Source organism: Myotis lucifugus, unplaced genomic scaffold (genome assembly GCF_000147115.1).
Source record: "Myotis lucifugus unplaced genomic scaffold, Myoluc2.0 scaffold_482, whole genome shotgun sequence".
In the NCBI taxonomy this organism is placed as follows: Eukaryota; Metazoa; Chordata; class Mammalia; order Chiroptera; family Vespertilionidae; genus Myotis; species Myotis lucifugus.
This window is the reverse complement of record NW_005871530.1, coordinates 27,794-38,407: the sequence shown is the minus strand read 5'-3', so window position 1 is coordinate 38,407 and position 10,614 is coordinate 27,794. Positions and strand designations below refer to the sequence as shown.

Here is a 10,614-nt window from a genome sequence, read left to right as displayed (position 1 = left end):
ATACTTCCACTTTGTGTATCTTGTCATCACGAATTAAAATTGATCACAGCCCCCAACGCCTACAGCACTAAAGACCTTCCCCTTTTTTATGTAAACCTCCCCGCTCTTCTAGAAAGGCGGGCCGGCGGGAGGGGGCCGTTCCCGGCTGCGACCTGCAGTGTCCGGCTCGCCCCCGCCCTCAGCAGTAAGGACTGTCCCGTGTGCAAGCAGCAGTGCTTCTCCAAAGACATTGTGGAGAACTACTTCATGCGCGACAGCGGCAGCAAGGCCCCCACGGACTCCCAGGACGCGAACCAGGTGGGTGCTGCCCGAGCCTCCCCGAGGCCGGCCGTGGGGAGGGGCACCCGCTCCGGCTTCGCTCCCGGGAGGAGGCTCTGCGCCGCCTGCGGAGGCACCAGCCGCCCCAGCCCCTGAGCTTCCCGCGGTGTAACGGGGCGCCTTTGGGGGGCTCCCTGACTCTGCCTTCGCCCCCAGTGCTGCACCAGCTGCGAGGACAACGCCCCGGCCACCAGCTACTGCGTGGAGTGCTCGGAGCCCCTGTGTGAGACCTGCGTGGAGGCGCACCAGCGGGTCAAGTACACCAAGGACCACACCGTGCGCTCCACCGGTACGCTCCACCGGTACGCGGCCCGGGGCCTGCTGTCACCGCTGGTGACAGGGCTGCGGGTGGTGGGCCCTGGAGCTTCTCTAGGGGACGGAACTGCAAAGGCCAGGGCAGAAGTGGGGGCTCCACTGGTCCAGGTGGGAGGGGAACGGCCAGAGGGGGTGGGGAGTGGGCAGGGACCTCAGTGGGTCAGGGAAGCCCCAGGGAGGGGAAGAGCCGGCAGTGGAGGGACTGGCAGGTGCAGACACTGAGGTGTGAGGGCCTGGGAAGCTAGGGCCTCCTGGACCTGGGGTTGGGACCGCCTGGCACCAGGCTCAGGACTCTGGGCAAGAGACCTGTGGCCGTAACTGCCTCACGAGCAGAGAGAGCCCTCAGGCCACAACCCGCAGGCCACAACCCGCAGTGAGTCCGGAGGGTTTTATCTGTAAGGTCATCGGGGCCTCCACACCTTCTGTGGCTGCTGCCAGTGGCGTGAAGACAGGCTGGTTCCTTCCTGAGTCTCCCTGGGTTTTGGTCTGTAACTCCCCACAAGTGGCCCTTTGGTAGTTACCGCGGCTGCTCCGGCCCAGGACAGTGCTGGTGTGGAGAGGGGGATGGAGGATGGAGGGTGGAGGGAGGTCTCTGGATCCTAGGATTCAGGCAAAGGTCAGGGCGCAGGAGGAGGCAGTGTTGGAGGAACCCAGCCTGGCTGGTCTGTCAGGAAGGGTTGGTATAGTTGGGATGTTTGTGGATTTGGGGAGGAAAGGAACGGATTCCCAAACAGCTTTCTCGTGGTGACAGGCTCTGAGGGGGGACAGTAAGGTGTCCCCATTTGGGTGGATTAATTGAGCACCAGCATCCTCCCTCACAGGAAGGGGCCTGCACCTGTCCCAGCATCCAGGGCTGACAACTCACCTCCCAGCTTCAGGCTGGCAAGGCCCCTTGTGGGTCCGTGCTTGTAGGAGGAGCCGGGAGGGCCCCACCCCTGAGCAGTGGTCTCTGGGCCCTGGTTTGATGCCTGTGTGTGCCAGGAAGCAAGTATTCTTTGTGCTGGGCTGCCACAGCCCCCGGAATCCCCTCCCTTGCTGGACAGAGAGCGAGCTGAGTGGAGGAGAAGGGGCTGTTGGAGGCAGAGAAGCTCTCCGTGTCCATCACCCTCACACTGCATCTCCTGGAGGAGCTGGAAGTGGGGCTGACCTGTGTGTGGGGTCTCAGCTGGGATTGGGCAGAGGGTTTTGAGAGCAAGGACTTGGCCTCGGGGGCCTGTGCCCTTCCCCGGCCACTCTTGCAGGGCCCTCTGGGCTGCACAGTAGACGGGGTTGCAGGACTGGCAGGGAGTGAGGTCCCCGGAGCTGGAGGTGCTGAGGATGCGCTGTCCTCACGGTACCTGTTCCCCAGGGCCAGCCAAGTCCCGAGATGGGGAGCGCACAGTGTACTGCAACGTGCACAAGCACGAGCCACTCGTGCTGTTCTGCGAGAGCTGTGACACCCTCACCTGCCGGGACTGCCAGCTCAACGCCCACAAGGACCATCAGTGAGTCCCGAGGGGGTGGGGGCCCTGCCTGTTCCGTGCTTGGCGTCCAGGCTCACCTCTGTCTGCCCTCAGGTACCAGTTCCTGGAGGACGCCGTGAGGAACCAGCGCAAGCTCCTGGCCTCGCTGGTGAAGCGCCTCGGGGACAAGCATGCCACCCTGCAGAAGAACACCAAGGAGGTTCGCAGCTCGTAAGTGAACGCCAGGGCCGTGGGGGCGTCCCCTGAGCATCTGCCATCTGCCTGACCAGACCTAACCTGGCCCCCTCCCCCAGCATTCGCCAAGTGTCTGACGTGCAGAAACGCGTCCAGGTGGATGTGAAGATGGCTATTCTGCAGATCATGAAGGAGCTCAACAAGCGGGGCCGCGTGCTGGTCAACGATGCCCAGGTATTACCTACGGGGGAGGCCCGGGGACAGGCACCCTCTGCTGGCGCCATCCTTGCATGGGGAGGGCCCTAGCCCTCTCCCTTCCTGACACTCCCCCCCCCCCCCCCCCCGCAAAAAAGTAACGGAGGGGCAGCAGGAGCGCCTGGAGCGGCAGCACTGGACCATGACCAAGATCCAGAAGCACCAGGAGCACATCCTGCGCTTCGCCTCGTGGGCTCTGGAGAGCGACAACAACACCGCCCTCCTGCTCTCCAAGAAGCTGGTGTGTGCTGGGTGCCCGTGGGGGGGCCTCAGGCACCTCATGCCGGGAACTCACCGCCCCACCCTCCACCCTCAGATCTACTTCCAGCTGCACCGGGCTCTCAAGATGATCGTGGACCCCGTGGAGCCCCATGGCGAGATGAAGTTCCAGTGGGACCTCAACGCCTGGACCAAGAGCGCCGAGGCCTTTGGTGGGTCCTTGTCTTCCTCTTGCTGCCCTGACCATCTCTCCGGGAACCTGTGCCTCATGTGTTTCCTTCCTGCAGGCAAGATCGTGGCGGAGCGTCCTGGCACCAACTCAACGGGCCCTGCGCCCATGGCCCCTCCCCGGGCTCCGGGACCCTTGAGCAGCAAGCAGGGCTCTGGCGGCAGCCAGGTGAGCAGGGCAAGGGGCCCTGGGAAGGAGGGAGGGGTGTGGTCCTCTGGGACACCTGCCCACTGAAGTCCAATCTGCTTTGTCTGCAGCCCATGGAGGTGCAGGAAGGCTATGGCTTCACATCAGGTAAGTGGGTCTGGGTCTGGGTCTGGTCTGTGGGTAGGTGGCAGAGCTCCAGTGCGCCAGCTCCACCCACCCACCATCCCCCCTCTGTCTTCTAAGCAGATGACTCTTACATGAGTGCAGAGCCCCATGTGTCAGGCATGAAACGGTGAGTGTGGCTGTCCTTTGGAGCCGGTGGGCATAGGGATAGGTAGGGGTGTTTACACCAAGCTGCGCCCACAGGTCCCGCTCAGGTGAGGGTGAAGTGAGCGGCCTCATGCGCAAGGTGCCCCGGGTGAGCCTCGAGCGCCTGGATCTTGACCTCACAGCTGACAGCCAGCCGCCAGTCTTCAAGGTCTTCCCAGGCAGCACCACCGAGGACTACAACCTGATCGTCATTGAGCGCGGGGCTGCAGCTGCTGCTGCCGGGCAGCCGGGGACTGCGCCTGGCACCCCTGGTGCCCAGCCCCTGCCTGGCATGGCCATTGTCAAGGTGAGCCTGTCCCCAGTTGACGTGGCTGGTAAAGGACCTCTGCTGAGGCCTGCACCCTGCTGAACCCCAGCATCTCCTTCCAGGAGGAAGAGACAGAGGCTGCCATCGGCGCCCCGCCTGCCACCGAGGGCCCCGAGACCAAGCCTGTGCTGATGGCTCTGGCAGAGGGCCCTGGTGCGGAGGGTCCCCGCCTGGTCTCCCCCAGTGGCAGCACCAGCTCCGGCCTGGAGGTGGTGGCTCCAGAGGGCACCTCAGCCTCAGCTGGTGGCCCTGGTGCCCTGGATGACAGCGCCACCATCTGCCGTGTCTGTCAGAAGCCAGGTGACCTGGTCATGTGCAACCAGTGCGAATTCTGCTTCCACCTGGACTGCCACCTGCCGGCCCTGCAGGATGTGCCCGGGGAGGAGTGGAGCTGCTCACTCTGCCACGTGCTGCCTGACCTGAAGGAGGAGGACGGCAGCCTGAGCCTGGATGGTGGGGACAGCAGCGGTGTGGTGGCCAAGCTCTCGCCAGCCAACCAGCAGGTGAGGGGGGGCCGTTCCCTTGGCTGCTCAGCAGCTGCATGCTCCGCGCCCGATTGCAACTGTGCTCTGATGAGTCCTACCCGACTGTCCACAGAAGTGTGAGCGTGTCCTGCTGGCCCTCTTCTGCCACGAGCCCTGCCGGCCCCTGCACCAGCTGGCCACCGACTCCAGCTTTTCTGTGGTGAGTCCTGGGACCTGGGGTGGGGTGTGGGGGGCATGGGCTGCCTCGCCTCACCTTCAGCCTGTGACCTCTCCCTTTAGGATCAGCCTGGTGGCACATTGGACCTGACCCTGATCCGCGCCCGCCTCCAGGAGAAGTTGTCGCCCCCCTACAGCTCCCCTCAAGAGTTTGCCCAGGACGTGGGCCGAATGTTCAAGCAGTTCAACAAGCTGACAGAGGTGAGTCTGTGCGAAGGCTGGGGCTGGGGCTGGGGCTGGGGGAGAGTGGGAACCCACCGCCCAACTCTGTGTGCCCAGGACAAGGCGGACGTGCAGTCCATCATCGGCCTGCAGCGCTTCTTTGAGACTCGGATGAATGAGGCCTTTGGTGACACCAAGTTCTCTGCTGTGCTGGTGGAGCCCCCACCGCTGAGCCTGCCTGGTGCCGGCCTGAGCTCCCAGGAGCTGTCCAGTGGCCCTGGTGATGGCCCCTGAGCCACCTCAGCCTGGGTGTGTCTTGTCAGCCCTGCCCTTCCCCTCTGGTGGTCTGGCTCCCATTCCTTGGTAGCCCCATTCCCCGGCCCCTCACAATATGGTTTTTACTTCTGTGGATTTAATAAAAACGTCACAAGTTCCTCGTGTCCTGGTTGGTGGGGGCAGTTTTTCTGGGTCTGATCTCTGCCGACATCTATCCCTCCCAAGTTCTCTGGGCCGAGTAGGGCTGGGGCCACTTGTTCACAGCTGTCCCACGTCCAGCCCTGGTGACGGAGGAGCACCCTCATTTTTGGGAGGGCCCACACACGAGGCTTGTCCTGCACTGGCTGGTAACCATCTGAGCTTGGTGGGCTGAGTCCTGTTGGCCAAGCTGAGTGGGGCACTATATACCTGGCAGACAGGCCTCTGCTCTCCCAGGAGCCACCCATCTGGAGGTGATGCTGTGGAGGCTGAGGTGCTGGAAGCCTGGAAGGGGTCAGTCCCTCCTTGTCCTCCCAGCCCACCCCCAGCGCGTCTGGCTCTTTATCCCCTGGGCAGCCATACTGACCAGCCCTGAGTGACTCCTGCCCAAGGGACCCCGGTCTGGCCCACACGAGGCCAGTCACACAGGCCCAGGGACTAGTGTCCAATCGCTTTTATTACAGAAAGGGTACAGTGAGCAGGCCCTTGGGGGGCCTGGGGCAGTCAGTCCCTCCGCAGGTTCTTGAGCCGCTCCTCCAGGTCTGCGTCGGCATCCACCAGGGCAGAGGCCGATGCCGCAGCCTCTGCTTTCTTCCCTCCGGCAGCCACACTGAGGGAGCCTCCGGTGGAGGGGAGATCTGCAGGGAGAGGGGTTGGAGCCCCTGTGAGAGCAGCAAGGCAGAGGGGGGTCGGGGTGGGGTCAGGGCCCAAGGCCGGACGCACTCACTGGATAGTTCGTCTGTCAGGCTCAGCCCCAGCTCATCCAGGACCTGGGACACCACAGCATCACTGGGGAAGGAAAACTGAGGGTCAGTACCGTTGAGGGCCAGGCCTCCATCCCCTCCCCCACCTGGTGTCCACAAACCTCTCCTCTTCATCCTCCTCGTCTCCCATGGCATCATCGATGGCATCGTTCATCATCTCCTCCTTCATGTCCATGATCTCGGCCTGCCTCTCAAACTCCATCATGATCTTCTGGATCTGGGGCAACTTCAGCTGCAATGGGGGGAGGGTGAGTGTGGTCCCGAGGTGTGGGGCAGCGAGGGGGACGGGAGGGACGCACCTGTCTGTTCATGGTGCCCATGGCCTTGGTGACACCCTTCATGGCTTGCGCCATAGAGTTGTTGGACTTGAGTGTCTGGATCTTGAGGGACACGGCCTGGATGTTGGCCCGCATCAGCACAAACTTGCGCACGTAACGCCGTGTGCGCACCAGGTCCTTGGCCATGATGCGCACAGCATCCTGAGGGGACAAAGGTGGCAGGGAGCCACCGTTCAGTGGGGAACTTCCGGGACCTCCCTGTGGCTAAACCCAGTGCTCACACTGCTCCCACCAGCCACTGCACGGCTCCTCACTTCTCGGACCCTGTGCCTGAGGTCCCCCCTTAACACATTAGGCGCCCGGACGACAAAACAGGCTGGGCGCTTAACGTTAACAACACCCGTTCCCGAGTTCCCATGAGGCCAAGAACCTGCTGCCCTTCCACCTCCACAGGCCTGAGCCTCAGCCTCCAACCCTTCCTGGTCTTGCCCAGGCCCCGGCTCCTCAGCCACCACAGGCTCCGCTCACTCTGGCTCAGGCAGGGTCAGCCTGCGTCTCCTGCCATCAACCCTTCCCCTCCCCTCACCATCACTTCTCATCTGACATTTGCTGCCTGGATCGCCACCTGCTCTTCATCTTCATCACCTCCAGGGAGGCGGCCCTATTGGCCCCCGGACTGGGGAGCCGAGCTCACCCTTCCCTCTGCTTTCCTGGGAGCAGCTGCCTCCCTGGAGGAGCACCTCGCCCGGCGCCCCAGCCTCCGCCCCCCTGAGCTCACCATCTGGCCCTGCTTGGCCATCTTCTTGATGTCGGCGATGATTTTCTTCTCCTGGGTCTCCAGCTTCTGCCGCTCACGGTCCAGCTCCCGCATAGCGCGGTTCAGGGCCCGCTGGTTCTGTCGCAGCAGCTCCTCCGGCGTTTTTCGGCGCCCAAACAACAGGTCCATGGCGGCGGGCCCGCCCCTGGTGGGAAGCCTAGCTGCGGTCGGCATGGGGCCCAGAGCGGCGGCAAAGGCAGCAAGAATGGAGGGGCCAGACAGGAGTGTTCAAAACGGGAAGGGGGAACAGGGAAGGAGGCTGAATGGAAGCCAAAGCGCGCGGCCCGAAGTGTGGGGGTGGGTGCCCCAGGGGCACGGGGGACAGCAGGGTGCGGACCATCAGCGCCCGGAGCCCTGCAGCCGGGTGACGCCGGCTGACCCGGAGGGAGACTGGAGGGGGCGGCTGGGGGTCCCCTGGACGCTGGGCTCAGGGCAGTAGTGGGGGCCCCGAGTGCCAAGCTGACAGTGTAGGGACGCCATTCCGATCGGGAGGCCTGAACGCTAAGGAAACCCGGTTGCGGAGGGAAAACGGGGGGCGTCGGGGGCCTCTGTACACCAACGGGGGGCGGGGCCCCGTGCGCGAAAACAAGGCGGCTGCGGGCGCCCGGACCGTGAGGCCAGGGTCCGGGGAAGGGCGAGGCCCCCTCGTACCTGGCCGCTCACGCGCCCACCCGGGACCCGAGGCCCGGTAGGGGCCACTCACCGAAGCTGGGACGGGAACCCGCTTCCGCTTCCGGGTTACGAGCCTCTCGCTCGAATCCCGGGAGCGCCCACCAACGACAGCCCCTCGGTTTAGTCGCCTCTGCCGCCGCCGCCGCCGTTTCCGGATTAAACGCTCTGACGTCACAGGCCCGCCCACCCCCGGAAGGCGGGGAGGCGGTAAAAACACGCACGCGCTCTGCCGCTGGCCGGCGCCCAGGCGCATGCGCGCTGGTTCCCATTTCCCCGCGACCGGCGGAGGGTGTGCACAGGTTCGCGCAGTCGAGCCACGCCCGGAGCGCGGGACCCGCAGGTCCGACATCCCGCCACACCACGCACCGAGGGTCCGCTAATTCAGGGACTCTGACTCCTCCCTGACATCCCCGGCTCTCAGGCTCCTGGCCCAGCAGGCGGGGTCCTCCCCCGACCCCCCAAGGCAGAGGGGGCGGGGCGGAGCCTGGCAGCGGGACCCCGAGTGCAACGGCCCCACCCTGCCCTCAGCACTGGGCGCCCTGGGACCACACTCTCGTCCCAGGAGCCAAGGTGGACCTCGCCCGCCCCTCCCGCCCCACAGAAGGAAGAGGCGGAGGCCATGCAGTAACATTCCCCTTTAATAGCCTGGCGGGACCTCCAGTGGTGGCGGGGCCCCAGCCACCCAGTCCCCTTGGCCACCCACCCCAGAGCCCAGAGTGGGAGGCTGTGCGGCACCCAGCGGGGCACCCAGCGGGGGGCTAGACAAGCCAATTCATTTCCCATCGCTGAGCGGGTCGGGAGGAGGCAGCGCCGACCTTAATCACATGGTGGTTAAAAAAAAAATAACTAGGAGCCGGTGGCAGGAAGGGGAGGCAAGGCTAGGGCATGGAATGACCCCGCCTGCTGCCCCAATCCCTCCACCTGTGGCCCCCAATAAATATTTGTAGGGGACGCCGGGGCTGTGGCCCTGGCAGGGGTGGGTGTGCGCCGACCCTATTTCAGGCAGCGCTCAAAGTAGGTGGAGCCGATGTAGCCACCTCGCATGGAGCGCTGCACGTTCTGCTCAAACAGTCGCCGGTTGTTCTGCAGGACCTCAGCAGCTTCCTTGTTCAGTGGGTCTTCAGGGTTGGGCTCCTGTGGCCAGTATGAGTGGGGGGTCAACGGGCCTGAGGGGCAGAGGCGCCCACCTCTCCAAGCCCTACCCACCGCCCCTACTCACCAAGAAGAGATACTGCAGGCCATAAATTATGGAGTTTATCGTAAGGACTGGCTTCCAGTCCTCTCTGTGGGCAGAGAGCATGAGGTTCAGGGGCCGGTGGGTGGGTGGCTGCCACAGGCCCTGCTGGGACTGGACAGGTCAGGCCCAGGGCACAGGACAGGGTGGCTTGGAGGCTGGGGGGAGGGCGCACACAGAGCAGCACAGGCCAGGGAGAAAGTCAAGGTCAAGCCACAAGGAAGAAAACAGAAATGAAGAGACACAGGGACACAGACCACAGCGGGAGGAAAGGGTTGGACACTGGTTCAGTGCGAGGCCGTGAGGGGCCTGGCCGGCAGGGCAGGGAGAGCAGGGGGGGCCGGGCCTTCACCTGAGGATGTTGAGGCAGACGTTGCCCTCGAGGTCGATGTTGGGATGATAGACCATCGTCTCACACTTCACCTTGGGGGGGTCGTGCGGGTAACCCTGGCCCACCTGGCTCCGGGAAGAGAGGGGAGGTGGAGAGGCGCCCAGCAGGGTCTGGTGGGGCCTCAGCCGTTGCCTCCTCAGCCCACCCGAGACTCACCTTAAAACTGAACACAAACTTCCCGCTCTTGTAGAAGCCCTGGAGGGAAGAGAGGAGGAAGGCCCTAGAGCGCGTCCTGCAGGGCCTGGCAGGTGAGCCAGGCCTCCCTCCTCAGGACGGGCCAGGGCCCAGCCAGTGCCCGGGTGTCGGGCGGGGCGTGTCCTCACCTCATCAGGACAGATAACCAGCTTGAAGTTGAGGAGGTCGTCCGGGTCTGAGAAGCTGATGTCACACGTCTTGGGCAAGTTCAGCTCGTTTATGTCTGGGTTCGTGCGGCAGAGAAGGGGAACAAAGAGAGGCAAGGAAGGGGGAGGAGAGAGGAGGGTGTTCAGCAGGCCCCACGGTCCCTCCCGGACCCTGGGGCTCTGTCCCGGGCTGTGCCCCACACCCCCAACCCTCTCCCTGCTCCCCTCCCCAGTCTGCAAGCAGGATCTTCTGGATCCACACACACCCCAAACATGCAAATTCAAAGGTGGCTGTGGCCTAGCGTCTGCCCAGCGTAAACTCCAAGCCCTCTGGACCCACAGCCCCAAATCCCTTTACTCAACAGCTAGGCCCCCCAACCCAGCTCCTAGCAGCCCCCACTCCCAAGTGTTCCCCCAAAGCCTCTGACTGCCTCAAACCCGGGGATCCGCAGCCATAACCCATTATCTAGTGGACTCTGCTGGTCCCCACCTGTCCACCCAAACTCAGGGACCCTGCCCCTCATCCCCTGTATCACCCCCTCACCAATCCCGGGTCCCAACCATCCCTCCTCTCTTCTCTCTGCCTGTCACCCCAAACCCAGCTTCCTTTCTGACCCCCCGACCCGTGAGGCCCCGGCTCCCACCCTCTACCACTCCTGTCCGATCCTCTCTGGCACCCGCCAGCCTTGCCTCCTCCTCCTCTCACCCACACTCTGACCACATGAATCCCGAACCCTGAAACCTACTCCCCCGTCCGACTCGCATGTTCCCGGGGAGCCCAGCGCAGCCCACTGCTCTCCCCTCTCCTCTGCCTGCCATCCAGGTGCCCGCCGGACCCCCGCCCCGATCCCCAATACCAGGCGCCCGGTTTTCTGAGCACCCCGAATGCCCCATCCGGTGCCCCCAATCCCTGAAACGCCGGTGACTGCATTACCCCACCGCTGGTCCCCCATCACCCAGGCCCTGACCTCCGACCCCACCGACCCCCGCGCGCGCAGTGCCCCCCTCCCGACTCCCTCGTCA

At 64.3% G+C, this 10,614-nt stretch overlaps 3 protein-coding genes across 6 annotated transcripts in view; 1 reads left to right on the top strand and 2 right to left on the bottom strand.

The window, feature by feature from the left end:
* The window catches only part of TRIM28 (tripartite motif containing 28), a 6,739-nt gene extending 1,679 nt beyond the window's left edge, over positions 1-5,060 (top strand). The window contains exons 3-17 of the mRNA XM_023744706.1: positions 113-297; positions 475-607; positions 1,982-2,117; positions 2,190-2,306; positions 2,390-2,504; positions 2,620-2,766; positions 2,842-2,956; positions 3,032-3,141; positions 3,231-3,267; positions 3,364-3,412; positions 3,487-3,736; positions 3,820-4,260; positions 4,355-4,441; positions 4,522-4,659; positions 4,738-5,060. Of these exons, the coding sequence (XP_023600474.1) occupies positions 113-297; positions 475-607; positions 1,982-2,117; positions 2,190-2,306; positions 2,390-2,504; positions 2,620-2,766; positions 2,842-2,956; positions 3,032-3,141; positions 3,231-3,267; positions 3,364-3,412; positions 3,487-3,736; positions 3,820-4,260; positions 4,355-4,441; positions 4,522-4,659; positions 4,738-4,914 (2,237 nt within the window). The 3' untranslated portion in view covers positions 4,915-5,060. The remainder of the gene's footprint in view (positions 1-112; positions 298-474; positions 608-1,981; positions 2,118-2,189; positions 2,307-2,389; positions 2,505-2,619; positions 2,767-2,841; positions 2,957-3,031; positions 3,142-3,230; positions 3,268-3,363; positions 3,413-3,486; positions 3,737-3,819; positions 4,261-4,354; positions 4,442-4,521; positions 4,660-4,737) is intronic.
* Positions 5,061-5,533: 473 nt separating this feature from the next.
* Positions 5,534-7,989, bottom strand: CHMP2A (charged multivesicular body protein 2A). Of its 4 annotated transcripts, none has more exons than XM_006103363.3 (6): positions 7,657-7,813; positions 6,915-7,114; positions 6,158-6,337; positions 5,960-6,090; positions 5,822-5,883; positions 5,534-5,732 (listed from the first exon to the last, which is right to left on the bottom strand). In XM_006103363.3, exons 2-6 carry the CDS (start codon positions 7,080-7,082, stop codon positions 5,599-5,601), a joined length of 675 nt encoding a protein of 224 aa, XP_006103425.2. In that variant the 5' UTR covers positions 7,083-7,114; positions 7,657-7,813; the 3' UTR covers positions 5,534-5,598. The 4 variants fall into 4 exon arrangements, with proteins under 4 accessions (XP_006103425.2, XP_014301277.1, XP_014301278.1 ...); XM_014445791.2 differs by having other exon boundaries at positions 6,915-7,110; positions 7,657-7,780; XM_014445792.2 differs by having other exon boundaries at positions 6,915-7,098; positions 7,657-7,780.
* Positions 7,990-8,245: 256 nt separating this feature from the next.
* Positions 8,246-10,155, bottom strand: UBE2M (ubiquitin conjugating enzyme E2 M). Its single transcript, XM_006103382.3, has 6 exons — positions 10,136-10,155; positions 9,574-9,943; positions 9,407-9,445; positions 9,212-9,315; positions 8,845-8,908; positions 8,246-8,759 (listed from the first exon to the last, which is right to left on the bottom strand). Exons 1-6 carry the CDS (start codon positions 10,153-10,155, stop codon positions 8,619-8,621), a joined length of 738 nt encoding a protein of 245 aa, XP_006103444.1. The 3' UTR covers positions 8,246-8,618.
* Positions 10,156-10,614: the final 459 nt, after the last annotated feature.